General features: G+C 33.3%; 1 protein-coding gene across 1 annotated transcript; it reads right to left on the reverse strand.

The window, feature by feature from the left end:
- Positions 1 to 590: 590 nt before the first annotated feature.
- On the reverse strand, positions 591 to 10,649 carry LOC132713098 (uncharacterized). Its single transcript, XM_060695568.1, has 5 exons — positions 10,432 to 10,649; positions 9,099 to 9,232; positions 6,100 to 6,219; positions 4,087 to 4,233; positions 591 to 3,364 (listed from the first exon to the last, which is right to left on the reverse strand). The coding sequence occupies exons 1-5, from the start codon at positions 10,445 to 10,447 to the stop codon at positions 3,155 to 3,157; spliced, it is 627 nt and encodes a 208-aa protein (XP_060551551.1). The 5' UTR covers positions 10,448 to 10,649; the 3' UTR covers positions 591 to 3,154.
- Positions 10,650 to 15,694: the final 5,045 nt, after the last annotated feature.

The raw sequence follows: 15,694 nt of genomic DNA on the forward strand, positions 1-15,694 counted from the left end.
TTTTACTATATACATATAGGAAAAACTAATGACCTCTGCCCCCCCCCCCCCCGGGAGGGGCCAATTTTGACCCCAGGGCTCTTATTTATTCAAACCTGGTAGACACTAACTAGAAAATATTTCATGCTTAGTATCTAAACTCAATTTTTTTTGGTTTTTTAAAGGAAGATTATTAAGTTTTTACTCTATACAAAATAATTAAAATCAATGACCCCCTAGGGCAGGCCAATTTTTACCCCAGGGCTTTTATTTGAACAAATGAAAGCCCTGGAGAGTTACACCAGTACTAGACTACCTTCCTACACGCTAAACTACCAAAGCATCTCCCGGGGAACGAACCCACGCCAAAGAGGTAACTGGATTAGGAGTCATTGACTCTTACCCCTCGACCACGGAGGCGGTAGTCCAGCCAATAATGATTGAAGACTGGCACTCTGGAATAATGTTGATTCTATTTATCTATATGTCCTATAAAGACAATCCTTTAACTATACATATTAACACAGGTATATTTCGTACATAGAAAAGATACACACGAAATGTCAAGTATTAAATTTTCCGTCAATTCTTCACAAGGGTCTTTTTTAAAAAACAAAAAAAAAATCTATTTGCACATTGTCTTTGCAATTTAGATATACTGCAATTGTACATAGATTTTAATCTATTAGCATTTTATGCTGCATACATTTTATTGGCACATTAATTTCTATTACAGAATAAAGTACCACTAACATTTTAGCACTTTACTGATGCTTGCATACTGTTCACAAATTTTCCATCAACTTTTAAATGTATGAGCCGCGTCATGACAAAACCAACATAATGGGTTTGCGACTAGCATGGATCCAGACCAGCCTGCGCATCCGCGCAGTCTGATCAGGATCCATGCTGTTCGCTATCAGTTTCTCTACTTGTTATGGAGTTGTAAGCGAACAGCATGGATCCTGATCAGACTGCGTGGATGTGCAGGCTGGTCTGGATCCATGCTGGTCGCAAATGCACCATGTTGGTTTTGTCATGACGCCGATCATTTATAGATCATACTGAATGAGTGAAAATTAATACTTAATTAAGTGAATATGTTGAATAAAATTATATTATGGCGAGCCTCTGGTTGTATTCAACAAGTTCAAAAAATTTAGTATTGATCTACACGAATATAATATTCTATGTATCACATATTCAAAATAAGAATGATTTATATTTAAAACAAAGAGTCATTTTTCGTTGACGCACCTACAATGTGACATTTACTTTAATACAAATGATGTCACATCAGTGTTCTTACACTAGTGTAAAATTGTTTTTATTAAGTGGCTTTATTACACTTCTGGGTCATGTTTTACATGTACATGTATGTGATATATAATAATATATATATTTTTGCCTAATTATATAACCAATTATGAGGGATGTTTACAACTAACATAGATTTTTGTTGTTTTTTTTGTATGTTTTTGGTTTTACGTAACAGCGACACAGTATAGATCATATCGCAACATTCCAATTTTACAAAAGAAAATAATTATAATAATAAAGTTTACATGAACAATCAAATTTTGGCAGGAAAAATCGAACTCAATGAATCTAAAATTAGTTAAAATATACTTTTTATTAATTCTTAATTAATTTTTCCTAAAAAAAGATCAAATATAGTTCAAAAATAAATTGATATAAAAATAAATCATCCGAGCTCATGTAACAAGGGTTTACAGCACATTTTCACGTGTATAAATACAAGTAAACCAGTCCAGATATATAGTGTGACAAAACTCAGTATTACTGAGTAAAAACTAACTGATAACATTTATATTTTGGCATTAAAATTCCTGACAATTACATATTCAAACAGATCTACATCTAGTCCCTGGATTTATGTGTAAATACTGTTGTTATTGTTGTTTTTAAATTTCAGCAGCAAATTTAAGTTTTAACTAGTACAAAAAAATATGCAAAATGTCAATTAAGCAAATAATGTAAATCTTAGCCAAAAAAGAGCATTATATACATAGCATGTATAGATATATTATCAAATGTGTCAAAATATGGGGAAAAAAGAAAAGTAAGAAAAACAGAAAAATCTAGCTGTTAGTAACATGGTAAAAATATGGTTATAAAAATAGTAAAATTATAATCATACTACCATACTATATTGTATATTAATCAGTGTTATCACATTGCATGAAAGGCATTGCATAGATTGTAGATATTTATACATTTTCATACACAATAATTTTTTTTTTTTTTTTTTTTTTTTTTTTTAATACTGACTAATCATCTGCTGACATGCAACATGAAAATCTTAATTTCGCAAAGCCGGTAAACCAGACTTGTCCATGAGATGACATATTTACAATAAATACAAGTACATCGGCCAAATATGACATGCATGACAAACTAATTTCATACATAATAAACTTTCTCATACAAAAATAAGCTTTGAAACAGACTGTACATTTTCAAAACTATACTTTTTGAAAAATAAGCTTTGAAACAGACTATACATTTGCAAAACTATACTATTTGAAAAATAAGCTTTGAAACAGACTATACATTTTCAAAACTATACTATTTGAAAATAAGTTTTGAAAGAGACTATACATTTTCAAAACTATACTATTTGAAAAATAAGCTTTGAAACAGACTATACATTTTTTTAAACTATACTATAATGAAATGCATGATATATCTCAATTTCTACAAAAAAAATTATATGAGCCGCGTCACAACAAAACCAACATAGAGCGTTTGCGACCAGCATGGATCCAGACCAGACTGCGCGGATGCTGGTCACAAACATACTATATTGGTTTTGTCGTGACGCGGCTCATATAAAGTACAACCTAACTGTAATAACCAAAAGGAAAAAATAATAAATTTACAATACATTTAATCTCTATATAATAAAGCCACCCCATGTTTTGTAAAATAACTGCATGATTCCATCTGCATTTCAATTTCCTTTAACATACATTCATATAATTTAAATTCAAAACCTTATTAATATATTATTTATATAGATAAAACGTGATTGGACTTTCATTTCATTTAAAATGTGATTTGAGTAAACAAGACCAAATTAATCTTTTTGTCATTCTTTTGCCTGTGTATTCCTTTAAACATTCACTATACCACTGTTACAATTCTTCTCTTCTCATTGTCTATTCTTATCATTACCATACAATGCATATATAACCCAATACACTTCATCAATTATATAGACAAGGTGTTCCGGAGCCTTGAGCATTTCACCTTGTATACTATACTGTAGATCCAGCAATATTTTAATACAGGTAGAATCTCCGAGGCAAGCTTGAACCGTGACTGGATCACTGACATCTTTCCCTTTAATACCCTTATACAGCTGAAATAAAAAATAATATAGCTGAATTATTTCATCAAGTCAATGTTATATCTCAGTATACAGCTTTATGTAATGAAATATTTTCATAAAAACTTAAAAATAGTAAATTAATGTCACTTCTGTCATTGTTGGATACCCATGGTTGATAAACATGTATCACAAGGTGGGTAATTGAATCAAATTGCCTCCATCTAAAGCAACAGATGCATAAAATGTCGACCAATAAAATCATGTTTACCAAATGTTGTTTGAGAACTAGAGTTTTGATTGGTTTAATCGCCTCATGAAATTGTGAGGTAACCAATGAAATTTATATCACACATATGTGTAAAGTGGCTACTATGATTAAATTGATATCACACATATGTGTAAAGTGGCAACTATAATTAAATTTATGTCACACATATGTATAAAGTGGCAACTATAAATAAATGTATATCACAAAATTTGATTGTTCATGTAAACTATTTTATTATAATTATTTTCTTTTACATAGTATATTTTATAATACTACACATTTGTTACGTCGCTTTTCATTGGATAATCATGACGTTTATATGGTATATATACACTGAACTAAACAAATACCCTCTATAAAACACATATGTGTAAAGTGGCGACAGTATAAATAAACATACACACATAATGTCTATATATTGCTAAATATAAATCAAATGTATATCACATTCAAATGTATAGAGAATGAAAGTAAAACAAAATACCACTGTAAGCATGGCGTCGGCTGTTTGTGGTGAAAATTGTTTTATTAGGTCAAACATGTCATCATCCAACATACTAGCAGCATCGAAATATTCCTCAATAGCGTGAAACATCGTGCTCGGTTTGTCCGAGTGAGACAAATGGCCATCCTATAACAGACACAGAAACTATTGTACAATTATGAGCCGCGTCACGACAAAACCAACATAGTGCGTTTGCGACCAGCATGGATCCAGACCAGCCTGCGCATCCGCGCAGTCTGATCAGGATCCATGTTGTTCGCTATCAGTTTCTATACTTGTAAAAGGGTTTGTAAGCAAACAGCATGGATTCTGATCAGACTGCGCGGATGCGCAAACTGGTCTCGATCCATGCAGGTCGCAAACCCATTACATTGGTTTTGTCGTGACGCCGTACATATCTTATCTCTATTTTTGTGCGTGCGAGATCACATACAATTCTTGCAATATCAGACAAGATTTTTCTACATATTACACTGGTGCTAGCAAAATACATCCTATAGTCATCTTGTGTAAAACAAGTCATGCACTTTTAATAGCCTCATTCCTGCTCACCTTTTATGAATGAATTACATGTGAAGTCATTTCTCTGTTGTGAATAAAGTCATAAATTTATATGCTACCATAAAAAATGTCTTTTTATGAGAATATTGGTTTTGGTACTTTCTTTCAAGAAGAAAAATTATTTTTCCGTAATATACAAGAAAAAGAATCCAACACTCATGGGATAATTGAGCTCTTGGGAAGCAAAACAGTTACCCTTAAGCTTAATATTTCAGTCTGTACAAGCAGCCGATGTAAGATTCTAAACATCTGAATAATTCCAGGCTGAGACCTCAAATAGTGTCAGTGCTGGTTGGTCCAATTAGTAAAATCAACAACTATCAAAAGTAAACTGCATGCAATGTATATAAGGTTTAAACAAGATCACTACATCTATTTACACAAACAAACAGTGGATAAACAAAATCACCCAGTCATGTAAGCGTCTAAAATTCAACGTACACCGTATCGTGCAATTACAAGCACATGCTATCACTGGTCACTGTACTTTTCTTAGAGGCCTATATATTTCCTTGTGGAAACAGGAAGTTAACTTGTTTATCCACTGTGAAATGGTACAGGAAGTTAACTTGTTTATCCACTGTGAAATGATACAGGAAGTTAACTTATTTATCCACTGTGAAATGGTACAGGAAGTTAACTTGTTTATGCACAGTGAAATGGTACAGGAAGTTAACTTGTTTATCCACAGTGAAAATGTACAGGAAGTTTACTTGTTTATCCACTGTGAAATGGTACAGGAAGTTAACTTGTTTATCCACAGTGAAATGGTACAGGAAGTTAACTTGTTTATGCACAGTGAAAATGTACAGGAAGTTTACTTGTTTATCCACTGTGAAATGGTACAGGAAGTTAACTTGTTTATCCACTGTGAAATGGTACAGGAAGTTAACTTGTTTATCCACTGTGAAATGGTACAGGAAGTTAACTTGTTTATCCACTGTGAAATGGTAACATGAAGTTAACTTGTTTATCCACAGTGAAATGGTACAGGAAGTTAACTTGTATATCCAAAGTGAAATAATACAGGAAGTTAACTTGTTTGTCCACTGTGAAATGGTACAGGAAGTTAACTTGTTTATCCACAGTGAAATGGTACAGGAAGTTAACTTGTTTATCCACTGTGAAATGGTACAGGAATTAACTTGTTTATCCACTGTGAAATGGTACAGGAAGTTAATTATTTATCCACTGTGAAATGGTACAGGAAGTTAACTTGTTTATCCACTGTGAAATGGTACAGGAAGTTAACTTGTTTATCCACAGTAAAATGGTCTAGGAAGTTAACTTGTTTATGCACAGTGAAATGGTACAGGAAGTTAACTTGTTTATCCACAGTGAAATGGTAGGACAAAATAAGTGAAATTCGAGCTTTAATCAAATGGGTTTGTTTTGTCGAAGAAAACAAAAGCATGAGAAGAGTCAACTCACTTTTACTTGGAAGCCAGCAAATGTCAGGATTTCAGTCCAGGAGTCATCTGATGATAGAAATTTCCCTTTTAGGTCATCCATCTTGAACTGAAGTTGTTTACCTCTGCCAACATCATCCAACTAAAGTCAAAACATATGCAAAACATATGTTAACATATTTAAAAAAAAAACAAAAAAACATTGGAATAGTAATTTTGATATATAGAATGGTAAAATTGAAAATAATTAACCCTTTTCATCCTTTCCGTCAAGAGCATATTGTGAAAAATGGCCGTTTTCATTGAAAAGCCTCCTGTTACAAGTTCAAACTACTATGAAACTATGAAAAATGCTTCAATAATAATCAAACTTGGCACAAATATTGACTGGACCATTGCCTTTGTAACAACATGCTCAGTCTTAAATTTCCTGTTACCATGGCAACGAGGGGACATCTCAAAATTGCCAAAAATCACTATTTTTCTTGATTTTTTTCCATCAAAATTTATTTCAAAGTACTGCAACTTCTCAAGGGATTGAGATAGAGTCAAAGACTTTTCAGTGTTGGTTACACGTTACCTTATGATCGACCTGGGGTCATTTTTAGCCTCTCAAGTCCAAAATTTTCTTGGCGATGAGGGGGACTGCCACCCCCTTCAAATTCCCCAAACAGAAAGGGGCACATCCCTGTGGGGGGCGGCGCCAAAAAGTGCTCACTTTTTTAAGCAACATTTCTCAAACAAAAACATGTGTTTGGGGCACAAATAGGACATTTTTCACTATTTGAGGCCTAAAAGAGGGGGAGGGGTCGAAAGTGCGTTGTTTCACGTATATATGACGTAAAGGGTTAAGCCAAATTACATAACATTACATAAAAGTTCAATGGATCCAAAATCTTTACTAATGAATGAGTAGTTTATAATGTTTATCCCTGACAAGATCATGTCAACCTACGCTAATGCCCCTTTGACTTACTTGTCCTGGTTGTACATGTTGTTTTCATGTGACATTTATATAATGTCACATGGTCACATGGTATTTTGACCTACTGATACTACCAAATGGTCCGAATGTGCATACACGTTGCTGGGTTCTAGTTACATTGTATTATCATTATGTTTGAAATGTCTATCTTGTATATTAAAATTTGTCCGGTATAATAAAATAAATATCACACCATATTAAATAGGAAGATAAAACAAAAATGTTCATTTTTTACAAGATGATATCAACCCTAGCTCACATCTTAGTTAGTTAACATTACTTGTCACAGAACATTTCATTCTACATTATATCACTTTCAGAGGTATCCGATGTTTATTTTGTCATCCTAGGTATGAGATATTTTCTAAAACATATTACTTGACATTGTACTAGATGAAGACTTGTGATTTTCTAAAAAAATTATTTTCAGACACATGCCAGGGTAATTCTAATTTGTAAGTCCATTTTAAACAAGCATTTGATAGTATTGCGGGCAATACAGTAGTCCCCTACCGGTCCCTCAAAAAGTTCTTTAATTGTCATACACTCATGTGTATTGCCATTTATAATGAATTTGAGGATGAAGTCTGTATTTGAAAATATCAACCACAAAACATAATAAAATAAGTTTGTCTATATCACAGTAATGTGTTAAGTTTCCATGCCTAGTAAGGAAATAATATTTATACAACCTTGTCATATTATTACGATGTGGGATTTTAAAGTAAATCCTATAAGGGATGAAGAAGTTGGAGTGAAAATACCAGTTTCTCGAAAAAAATCCAAGTTCAAGGGGGACATAATTCTGGAAATAGTCTTGCTAGAGTATTTAACCTTCTCAAAAATGTTGAGTGATAATAAGAAACATATATATGAAGTTTGAAGTAGATACATTAGGAAATAAAGAAGTTATTTAAAAAAGACAACATTTTTTCCCCTAAAAAAATCTAAGTTCAAGGGAGGTAATACTGATAATTTTGTGCTAGAGTTATAAACATTGTCACATATGATGCGCTTGATGACCAGAAACTTATATTTAAAGTTTGAAGTAAACACCTTAAGAAATAAAGAACATATAGTGAAAAAGCTGAAAAATTTAAATCAGAAATCTTGAAATTCAGGCTATTTGTTGCCATAGCAACCAGAATGTTCAACATAGGAAAAAAAGAAAAAGATGTGCATAATCTCCAGACTGCCATCTACCCATATTTCAAGTTTCATAAAAATATTTTCAGTACTTTTTGAGTTATCACTGGATCCAGTTTATGTGTTAAATTTGCCATATTTTCAGACTATTTGTTGCCATAGCAACCAGAATTTTCAACATAGGAAGAAAAAAAAACGTGCATAATGTCCATACTGCCATCTATCCATATACCAAGTTTCATAAAAATATTTTTAGTACTTTTTGCGTTATCGCGGGATCCAGTTTTGTGGACGGACGGACTGACGGACTGACAGACAGACGGACAGACAGACAGACGGACGGAGGGTAAACCTAAAGTCCCCTCCGGTTAAACCGGTAGGGGACTAAAAACACATGAGGATGAATCTGTAATGTATCATAGTGATTGAAGTTACATGTAGTTATGAATTGTTCAAAGAGGCAGTTGATACAGGCAAAGTCATGTAAAGTATTATTTTTAGGGCCAGGAATTTATTCGAATATTCAAAACACTACCGAATATTTGAATGTTGAAAAACAAATACGAAAAAAAAACCAAAGGAAATGTTTTGACATGTTTTTTTTTAAATTTAATTTCAAATTTCAATTAAGATCGTAAATTAAACCCTTGAACTACACTTGACCAGGTTTTCGTATGTTTGTATGAAGCGTGTCAGCAATAATCACCTATTAATTGTGAAAAGTTTTACTACATTATGGATAAATATTGGTACAAATTGCTTTTAGTTGAATATTCGAACATAGAAAACAAATATTCGAGCATCGAATACCTTATTCATTCCCAGTCCTAATTATTCTATATACATGTATTTAAATAATTAATTAACTAATCTTTAACTCAGATACTTACAAGGTCTGAGAGGACAACCATATCTCGTGGCACAGACATCAACTGTAATAACAAGCTATTTAACTTGGTTCTGTCAGCTGCTGTCAGTTCAAACAGAGGGGCAAAAACTTTCTTTGGATAGTCCAAGTCAATTTCTACAAGAAAATGTTATAATCATTCAATTATTTTATCAGAGTAACATATTTGATTAAGATTCTTTAGACCTATGTTAAAATTAAAGGTTTAAATCAAAATGGGTGGAAAATCCAGCGAACACATTTAACAAGAGCCCTGTTTGAGCCGGGTGATGCTCCCCGAACAGGTTTTGGACACAGGATAGTACGCCTCTTGTAGTTTCAGAGTTATGTCCCTGGAAAAAGTTCAAAGTGCAATTATTCCAAAATTAGGCAAGGCAGAGTTACAGTTCTTTGCACTGCACTTCTAGTCAATGTAATCTATCAACTTACAAAGTTTCTTGTTGATATCTCTTATGGTTTCCGAGTTATGTCCAGGACAGCTTCAAAAAGTAAAAATAAACAAAGGGCAATAACTCCAGAATTAGGCAAGACAGAGTTATGATTCTTGTGCACTGCACATCTACCCACTGAGATATATCTACCTACAAAGTTTCATGTTGATATCTCTTATAGTTTTACAGCTATGTCCTGGACAAGATTTTTCTAAAAGGGGAGATAATTCAAAAATGAGGCTTAACAGAGTTATGGTTCTTTTGCACTGCACTCCCCCTCAATGCCCTCTACCACTGTATGAAGTTTAAACAAATTATCTCCAAGGGTTTTCAAGTTATGCTGCGGACAAGACAACGGACGGACAGACGGACGAACAGACGGACAAGGCTCCGACTATATGCTCCCCCGAAATTTTTCGGGGAGCATAAAAAAGCTAGTATCTTATATAATGAACATGTCCATTATTAAAGGCCCAGTATAACTCAGAAATGCTTTTATTTCTATTTCTTAAAAGCCTTTTTTTTGTCTCCTGTTATTCATTAGCCAATTACTTGGACCATCTTTTGCTTTGTCCTTTTTGGCAATTATTATACTATATTAGTGATTATGTATTTTGTATGAATAAAAAAAATACTACTTTGTTTAAATCTTGCTACCTTTATGACAAATAATTTCACATTCAGGGCTACTTTCTTCAGGTGAAAATCATCTAACTTGCTCTAAAACCATTCTTAAAACATTGTAAAACTCATGTCTGCCCTTTCTAAAGCATTACAATTCTATTGGTTTCTGGGGCATAATGGGCCTTTAACTGAAAATAGTAAATTTGACGAATTATATAAGTTCTGTTTACAGTGAATAAGCATATTTATAGATTAAGTTACCCATCTGTTTCTTCATCTCAGTCCCCGCATCCGTGTTTACCACGTCACCAGGTACGGCATCGACCTCGTCATACCCAATCCTGTCCCTGAACCCTCCGTAACGTCCTGTTATAGTAAAAAATACTTTCACTTTTAGCCTACCAAATATCTTACACGGACAAGTCCAGCTTTGAATTTGGAACAGTCCATTTATAGTTATAGTGATTTCAATATCAAAACAAGAGCTGTCAGTAGGACAGCAACGCTCGACTATTCTTAGTGCTTGATAGTAAAAAAAATGCTTGATACAGTTACCTCCTCCTGTTTACATGTTGGGGTCATGATGGGGAACAAGTGTGCAAAGTTTCAAAGCCATAAGTCAATGGACTTTGAAAATATTTGAACTATTACAAAAACTTTAACATAAATTCTAAGTCGAAAAAGGGGCATAATTCTGTCAAAATGCTTGATAGAGTTAACTCCTCCTGTTTACAGATTGGGGTCATGATGTTGAACAAGTGTGCAAAGTTTCAAAGCCATATGTCAATGGACTTTGAAAATATTTGAACTATTACAAAAACTTTAACATAAATTCTAAGTCAAAAAAAGGGGCATAATTCTGTCAAAATGCTTGATAGAGTTACCTCCTCCTGTTTACAGATTGGGGTCATGATGTTGAACAAGTGTGCAAAGTTTCAAAACCATATGTCAATGGACTTTGAAAATATTTGAACTATTACAAAAACTTTAACGTAAATTCTAAGTCGAAAAAGGGGCATAATTCTGTCAAAATGCTTGATAGAGTTACCTCCTCCTGTTTACAGGTTGGGGTCATGATGTTGAACAAGTGTGCAAAGTTTCAAAGCCATATGTCAATGGACTTTGAAAATATTTGAACTATTACAAAAACTTTAACATAAATTCTAAGTCGAAAAAGGGGCATAATTCTGTCAAAATGCTTGATAGAGTTACCTCCTCCTGTTTAAAGATTGGGGTCATGATGTTGAACAAGTGTGCAAAGTTTCAAAGCCATATGTCAATGGACTTTGAAAAATATTTGAACTATTACAAAAACTTTAACGTAAATTCTAAGTCGAAAAAGGGGCATAATTCTGTCAAAAATGCTTGATAGAGTTACCTCCTCCTGTTTACAGGTTGGGGTCATGATGTGAACAAGTGTGCAAAAGTTTCAAAGCCATATGTCAATGGACTTTGAAAATATTTGAACTATTACAAAAACTTTAACATAAATTCTAAGTCGAAAAAAGGGGCATAATTCTGTCAAAATGCTTGATAGAGTTACCTTCTCCTGTCTACAGGTTGGGGTTATGATGGTTAACAAGTGTGCAAAGTTTCAAAGCCATATGTCAATGGACTTTGAAAATATTTGAACTATTACAAAAACTTTAACATAAGTGGTTACGCCGACGCCGACGCTCGGGTGACTGCAATAGCTCTACTTATTCTTATCGAATAGTCGAGCTAATAAACAAAACATTAAGCTACCAAAAGTAAAAGACTTTGGTCAAGGGCTGTAAAAGACAAATTATTTCCAAATTTAGGGAAAAACCCCCCCAACCTTTAGTAAGCAGCCCGGATTCTTACTTACACGGGAAAAAAAAGTCTCAGGCAAGACTTCCCAAAAAATTAAAAAAAATTTAAAGGCAGGGGGACCTATCCCCCAAGGGGGGGAAAAAAAAACTCCCAGGCAAGCCAAAACCAAATACCTTTAAACAAACACTTTAACCTCCCGGCCCCCGTCCCTTATCAAAAGTGCCCGCTCATGTACATTGGAATGCCCCTGGTGGGAAAAGGAGCGGGGGCCGATGTAAAAGGATTTTTAAGACGTTAAAAACCCGAAGAGAATTTCAGGGTCCCTTTTTTAAAAATGGGAAAAAAAATAATTTTTTATACCCTTTTTTAAATCTTAGCCAAAAAAAGCTTAAAAAGTGGGAATTTTTAAACAACAAAGAGTTTTCATTGATTCAGTGCAAAGAATATAAACAATACATGGATATCCTAGGACAAGTACAATGTCACTGCGGTATATCGATAATTACTCCTAATTTCTTGTATATAATTCACTGTCATACCTAAGATTTTGGTCAAATACATGTTCATACAAGTATGTTTTATCCTGTTTAAAAATGACCTTTGCATGATTTTCTTATGACCATTTTTCATTTTTAAACAGGACAAAACATACTTGTATGAACATGACCATTTTTCATTTGTTGTCATCACTGCTATGAAATGTGTCCATTCTGTAACAACAGTTTAGTGTTTGACATGGCCACCTGCTTTTGTAAATGTTTTTTTGTGAATGTTTATAATTTATAGACATTTGAATAATTAATGAAAATATCCATTTTTCATGGAATGTGTAACAATTATTGAATCAACCCCGAAAGAAAATTAAACAAACCCAAAATTAATGGGGTTAAACCCAACCTTTAAAGCCTTTTAATCGAGACAGCTCAAGAATACAATGGGGGGGGTTAATTTTTCCAAAAAAGATCATAAACCTAGGAAATTAAAATTCCCGACCAGGTGATAAGGGGTAAACCTAAGTTTATTTTAATTTTTAATGGGTTTTTTTGTTTTTATTGGGGCTTTCTTTAAATTAAAACTGCAATAAATTTATTTTTAAAGGGGCCTATGCAAAAACATAGTAAACTACTGGTAAGGACCACAACCAAGGGAAAAAAGGAATAAGGCCCCCTCTTTCTTAAGGGTTAAACTTAGGGGAAAGGTGTCTTTGGGGTGGGGGGTCTTTTTTCTTAAAAACATATTTTGTTTTTTTATTGGTTTTTAAACATTAAAAATTGGGGAAAAGTTTAACCAAAAGTAATTAACCCAAAAAATATTGGGAAAAAACCCTATCCAAAGGGTTTAATCTTTGCGCAATAAAAAAAAGCTGTCCCAAACTGGCAATATTACGTATTTTTGCCAATTTTTTCAAAATGCCAAAATAAACCCCCCCCCCCCCCACCCCCCCTTCCCCAATCAGGGTCCCAAAAACCCCCTTTTTTTTGGGGGAAAGGGGCCCCCAAGCCTTTTTCTTTTGGGAAAAAAAAATGCGTGATTTTTGGGATACTTTAAAATAAGGGGTCTCCAAATTTAAACAAAAAACTTTTAACAAATTCCCTTTATAGGGGAAAAGCAAAAAAACACTGGGAAAAAAACTTTAAAAAATCAGTAAAAAAACGTTAATTTTAACATCATCAATTTTTAAAAATTTTTTCTAAATGGGAATTTAAAAAGAAATGGGGGAAATTTTGAGGACTAAACTGGGGGGGAAAAAAAGAGGGTTAGTTTGGTTGGGGAAGCAGCCTAATATTTCGGCCTCTACACAAGGGAAAGGGGTTTTTTGGGCCCCCTGGTTATCAACATTTGGTAAAGTACTTATACCGAGGCTTTTAAGGCTTGCTTTCTGTATCAATATCTGTTTCTTGTGTATACTGCCACGCATTTTTAAGACAAGCAACACCAGTTTTCAAAAACATAATGATTTAATGACTGTCCGATCCTGTAATCTGACGTAATTTTATAAGATGATCCATGTTGATATTTTGACAAAAGATTTAAAAGAAAAATTTTATGATTAAAATTGGATATCCAATGTCTATTTAAAAGGGCCCATTATGCGCTCAGAGAAATGCTTTTGTTTTTATTTCTCTAAAGCTTTTTAATGTTGGCGACCTTTTACAAGTAAATACAAATTTAGTTACTCATTGGCCAATTACCGGAACCATCTTTTTCAACAGTGGCTTCTTTAGAGACCCGCTTCTTGGTAATAAGTACAGTTACTGTGAATTTGTATTTTGTATGGAAGTCAAAATACTACTTTGTTTACATTTTCTACCTTTTATGGCAAATTATTTCACATTTATCACTTCTTTCTTCAGGTAACAAGCATCTAAAATTCTCTAAAACCATTATTTTAGCATATAAAATTCATATTTGACCTTTCTAAAGAAGTAAAAAATTATCTGTTTCTGGGGCATAATGTGCCTTTAAACATTTAATAAGGTAACTATTGTATAGTTCATTTATCTGAATTCAATTTGTATTTGTTTTCATACTTACAGACAATACATAAACTTTTCATGAATAGCACAAAAATGTGACAATAAATTTATGTTATACGAAACTTTATCAAATGCATTTTCCCCCCCGGGTACAAACCAACTGTTGACCATTTAAGCTACATGATAACTGTTCATAATTGAGTCATCAATGTGTTGTATTATCAATATGAGCCGTATCACGACAAAACCAACATAATGGGTTTGCGACCAGCATGAATCCAGACCTGCCTGCGCATCCGCTCTACTTGTTATAGGGTTTGTAAGCGAGCAGCATCGATCCTGATCAGACTGCGAGAATGCGCAGGCTGGTCTGGATCCATGCTGGTCGCAAACCCATTATGTTGGTTTTGTCGTGACGCGGCTCATATATATTAACCAGGTTATAACTGTAAATGTTTGTTTGTACCCTAAGATAACATGGGAAAAACCCGTATTTGCCAGGTTCAAAACATGGGGAAAACCCACATTTGCCAGGTTCTGAGTATCTCTATTAAGGTTTCAGAATAATTGCTTTATGAAAACTTCTCCTTATGTCCTGAAATTTCAAAATTTCTAATTTAAATATTTAATTTTGTATAATAAGCCAAAGCTAGGTGGGCATTGACAGTAGCATTTGTGACATTTTATATACTTAAAGCCATGTCATTTAGCCAGTAGAGGCCAATAACCAAGATATTGTACCAGTCATTGTCAATAACCAATATATTATAAAAGTACAGACCAATAACCAAGATATCATACCATATTCAGTGCTTTTGCAGGTGCACTTGCCAGTGCTTACCTTTTTGACAATTCTGAGAGAAGTTCTGGTTCTTTTACTTCATATTTTGTTACCTCACCAAACTTGATGTTAAGAGAGATTGTGTCAGAAGCCTCCAATTCAGCATCTGTAATACAAAGATAAAATCTGTAATACAACAATAAATCTGTAATACAAAGATAAACCTGTAATACAAAGAAAAAATCTGTAATACAAACATAAAATCTGTAATGCAAAATAAATCTGAAATATGAAGATAAATCTGCAATATGAAGATAAGTCTGTAAAACAAAGATAAAAGAAGATAAGTCTGTAAAACAAAGATAAAATCTGTAATATAAAGACAAATCTGTAATACAAAAATAAAATCTGTAATACAAATATCATCAGATAATCTGTAATATAAAGACAAATCTGTACTACCAAGATAAAT

The sequence above is a fragment of the Ruditapes philippinarum genome, unplaced genomic scaffold (genome assembly GCF_026571515.1).
Source record: "Ruditapes philippinarum isolate M1 unplaced genomic scaffold, ASM2657151v2 ctg5953_1_1_1_1, whole genome shotgun sequence".
Lineage (NCBI taxonomy): Eukaryota > Metazoa > Mollusca > Bivalvia > Venerida > Veneridae > Ruditapes > Ruditapes philippinarum.

What these genes read in the sequence shown, in the direction of transcription:
- LOC132713098 (XM_060695568.1), bottom strand. An exon ending in TGGTTGTCCTCTCAGACCTT is followed by an intron (nt 6,220 to 9,098) that starts GTAAGTATCTGA and finishes TTTTGACTTTAG; the next exon opens with TTGGATGATGTTGGCAGAGG. An exon ending in TTGCTGGCTTCCAAGTAAAA is followed by an intron (nt 4,234 to 6,099) that starts GTGAGTTGACTC and finishes TGTCTGTTATAG; the next exon opens with GATGGCCATTTGTCTCACTC.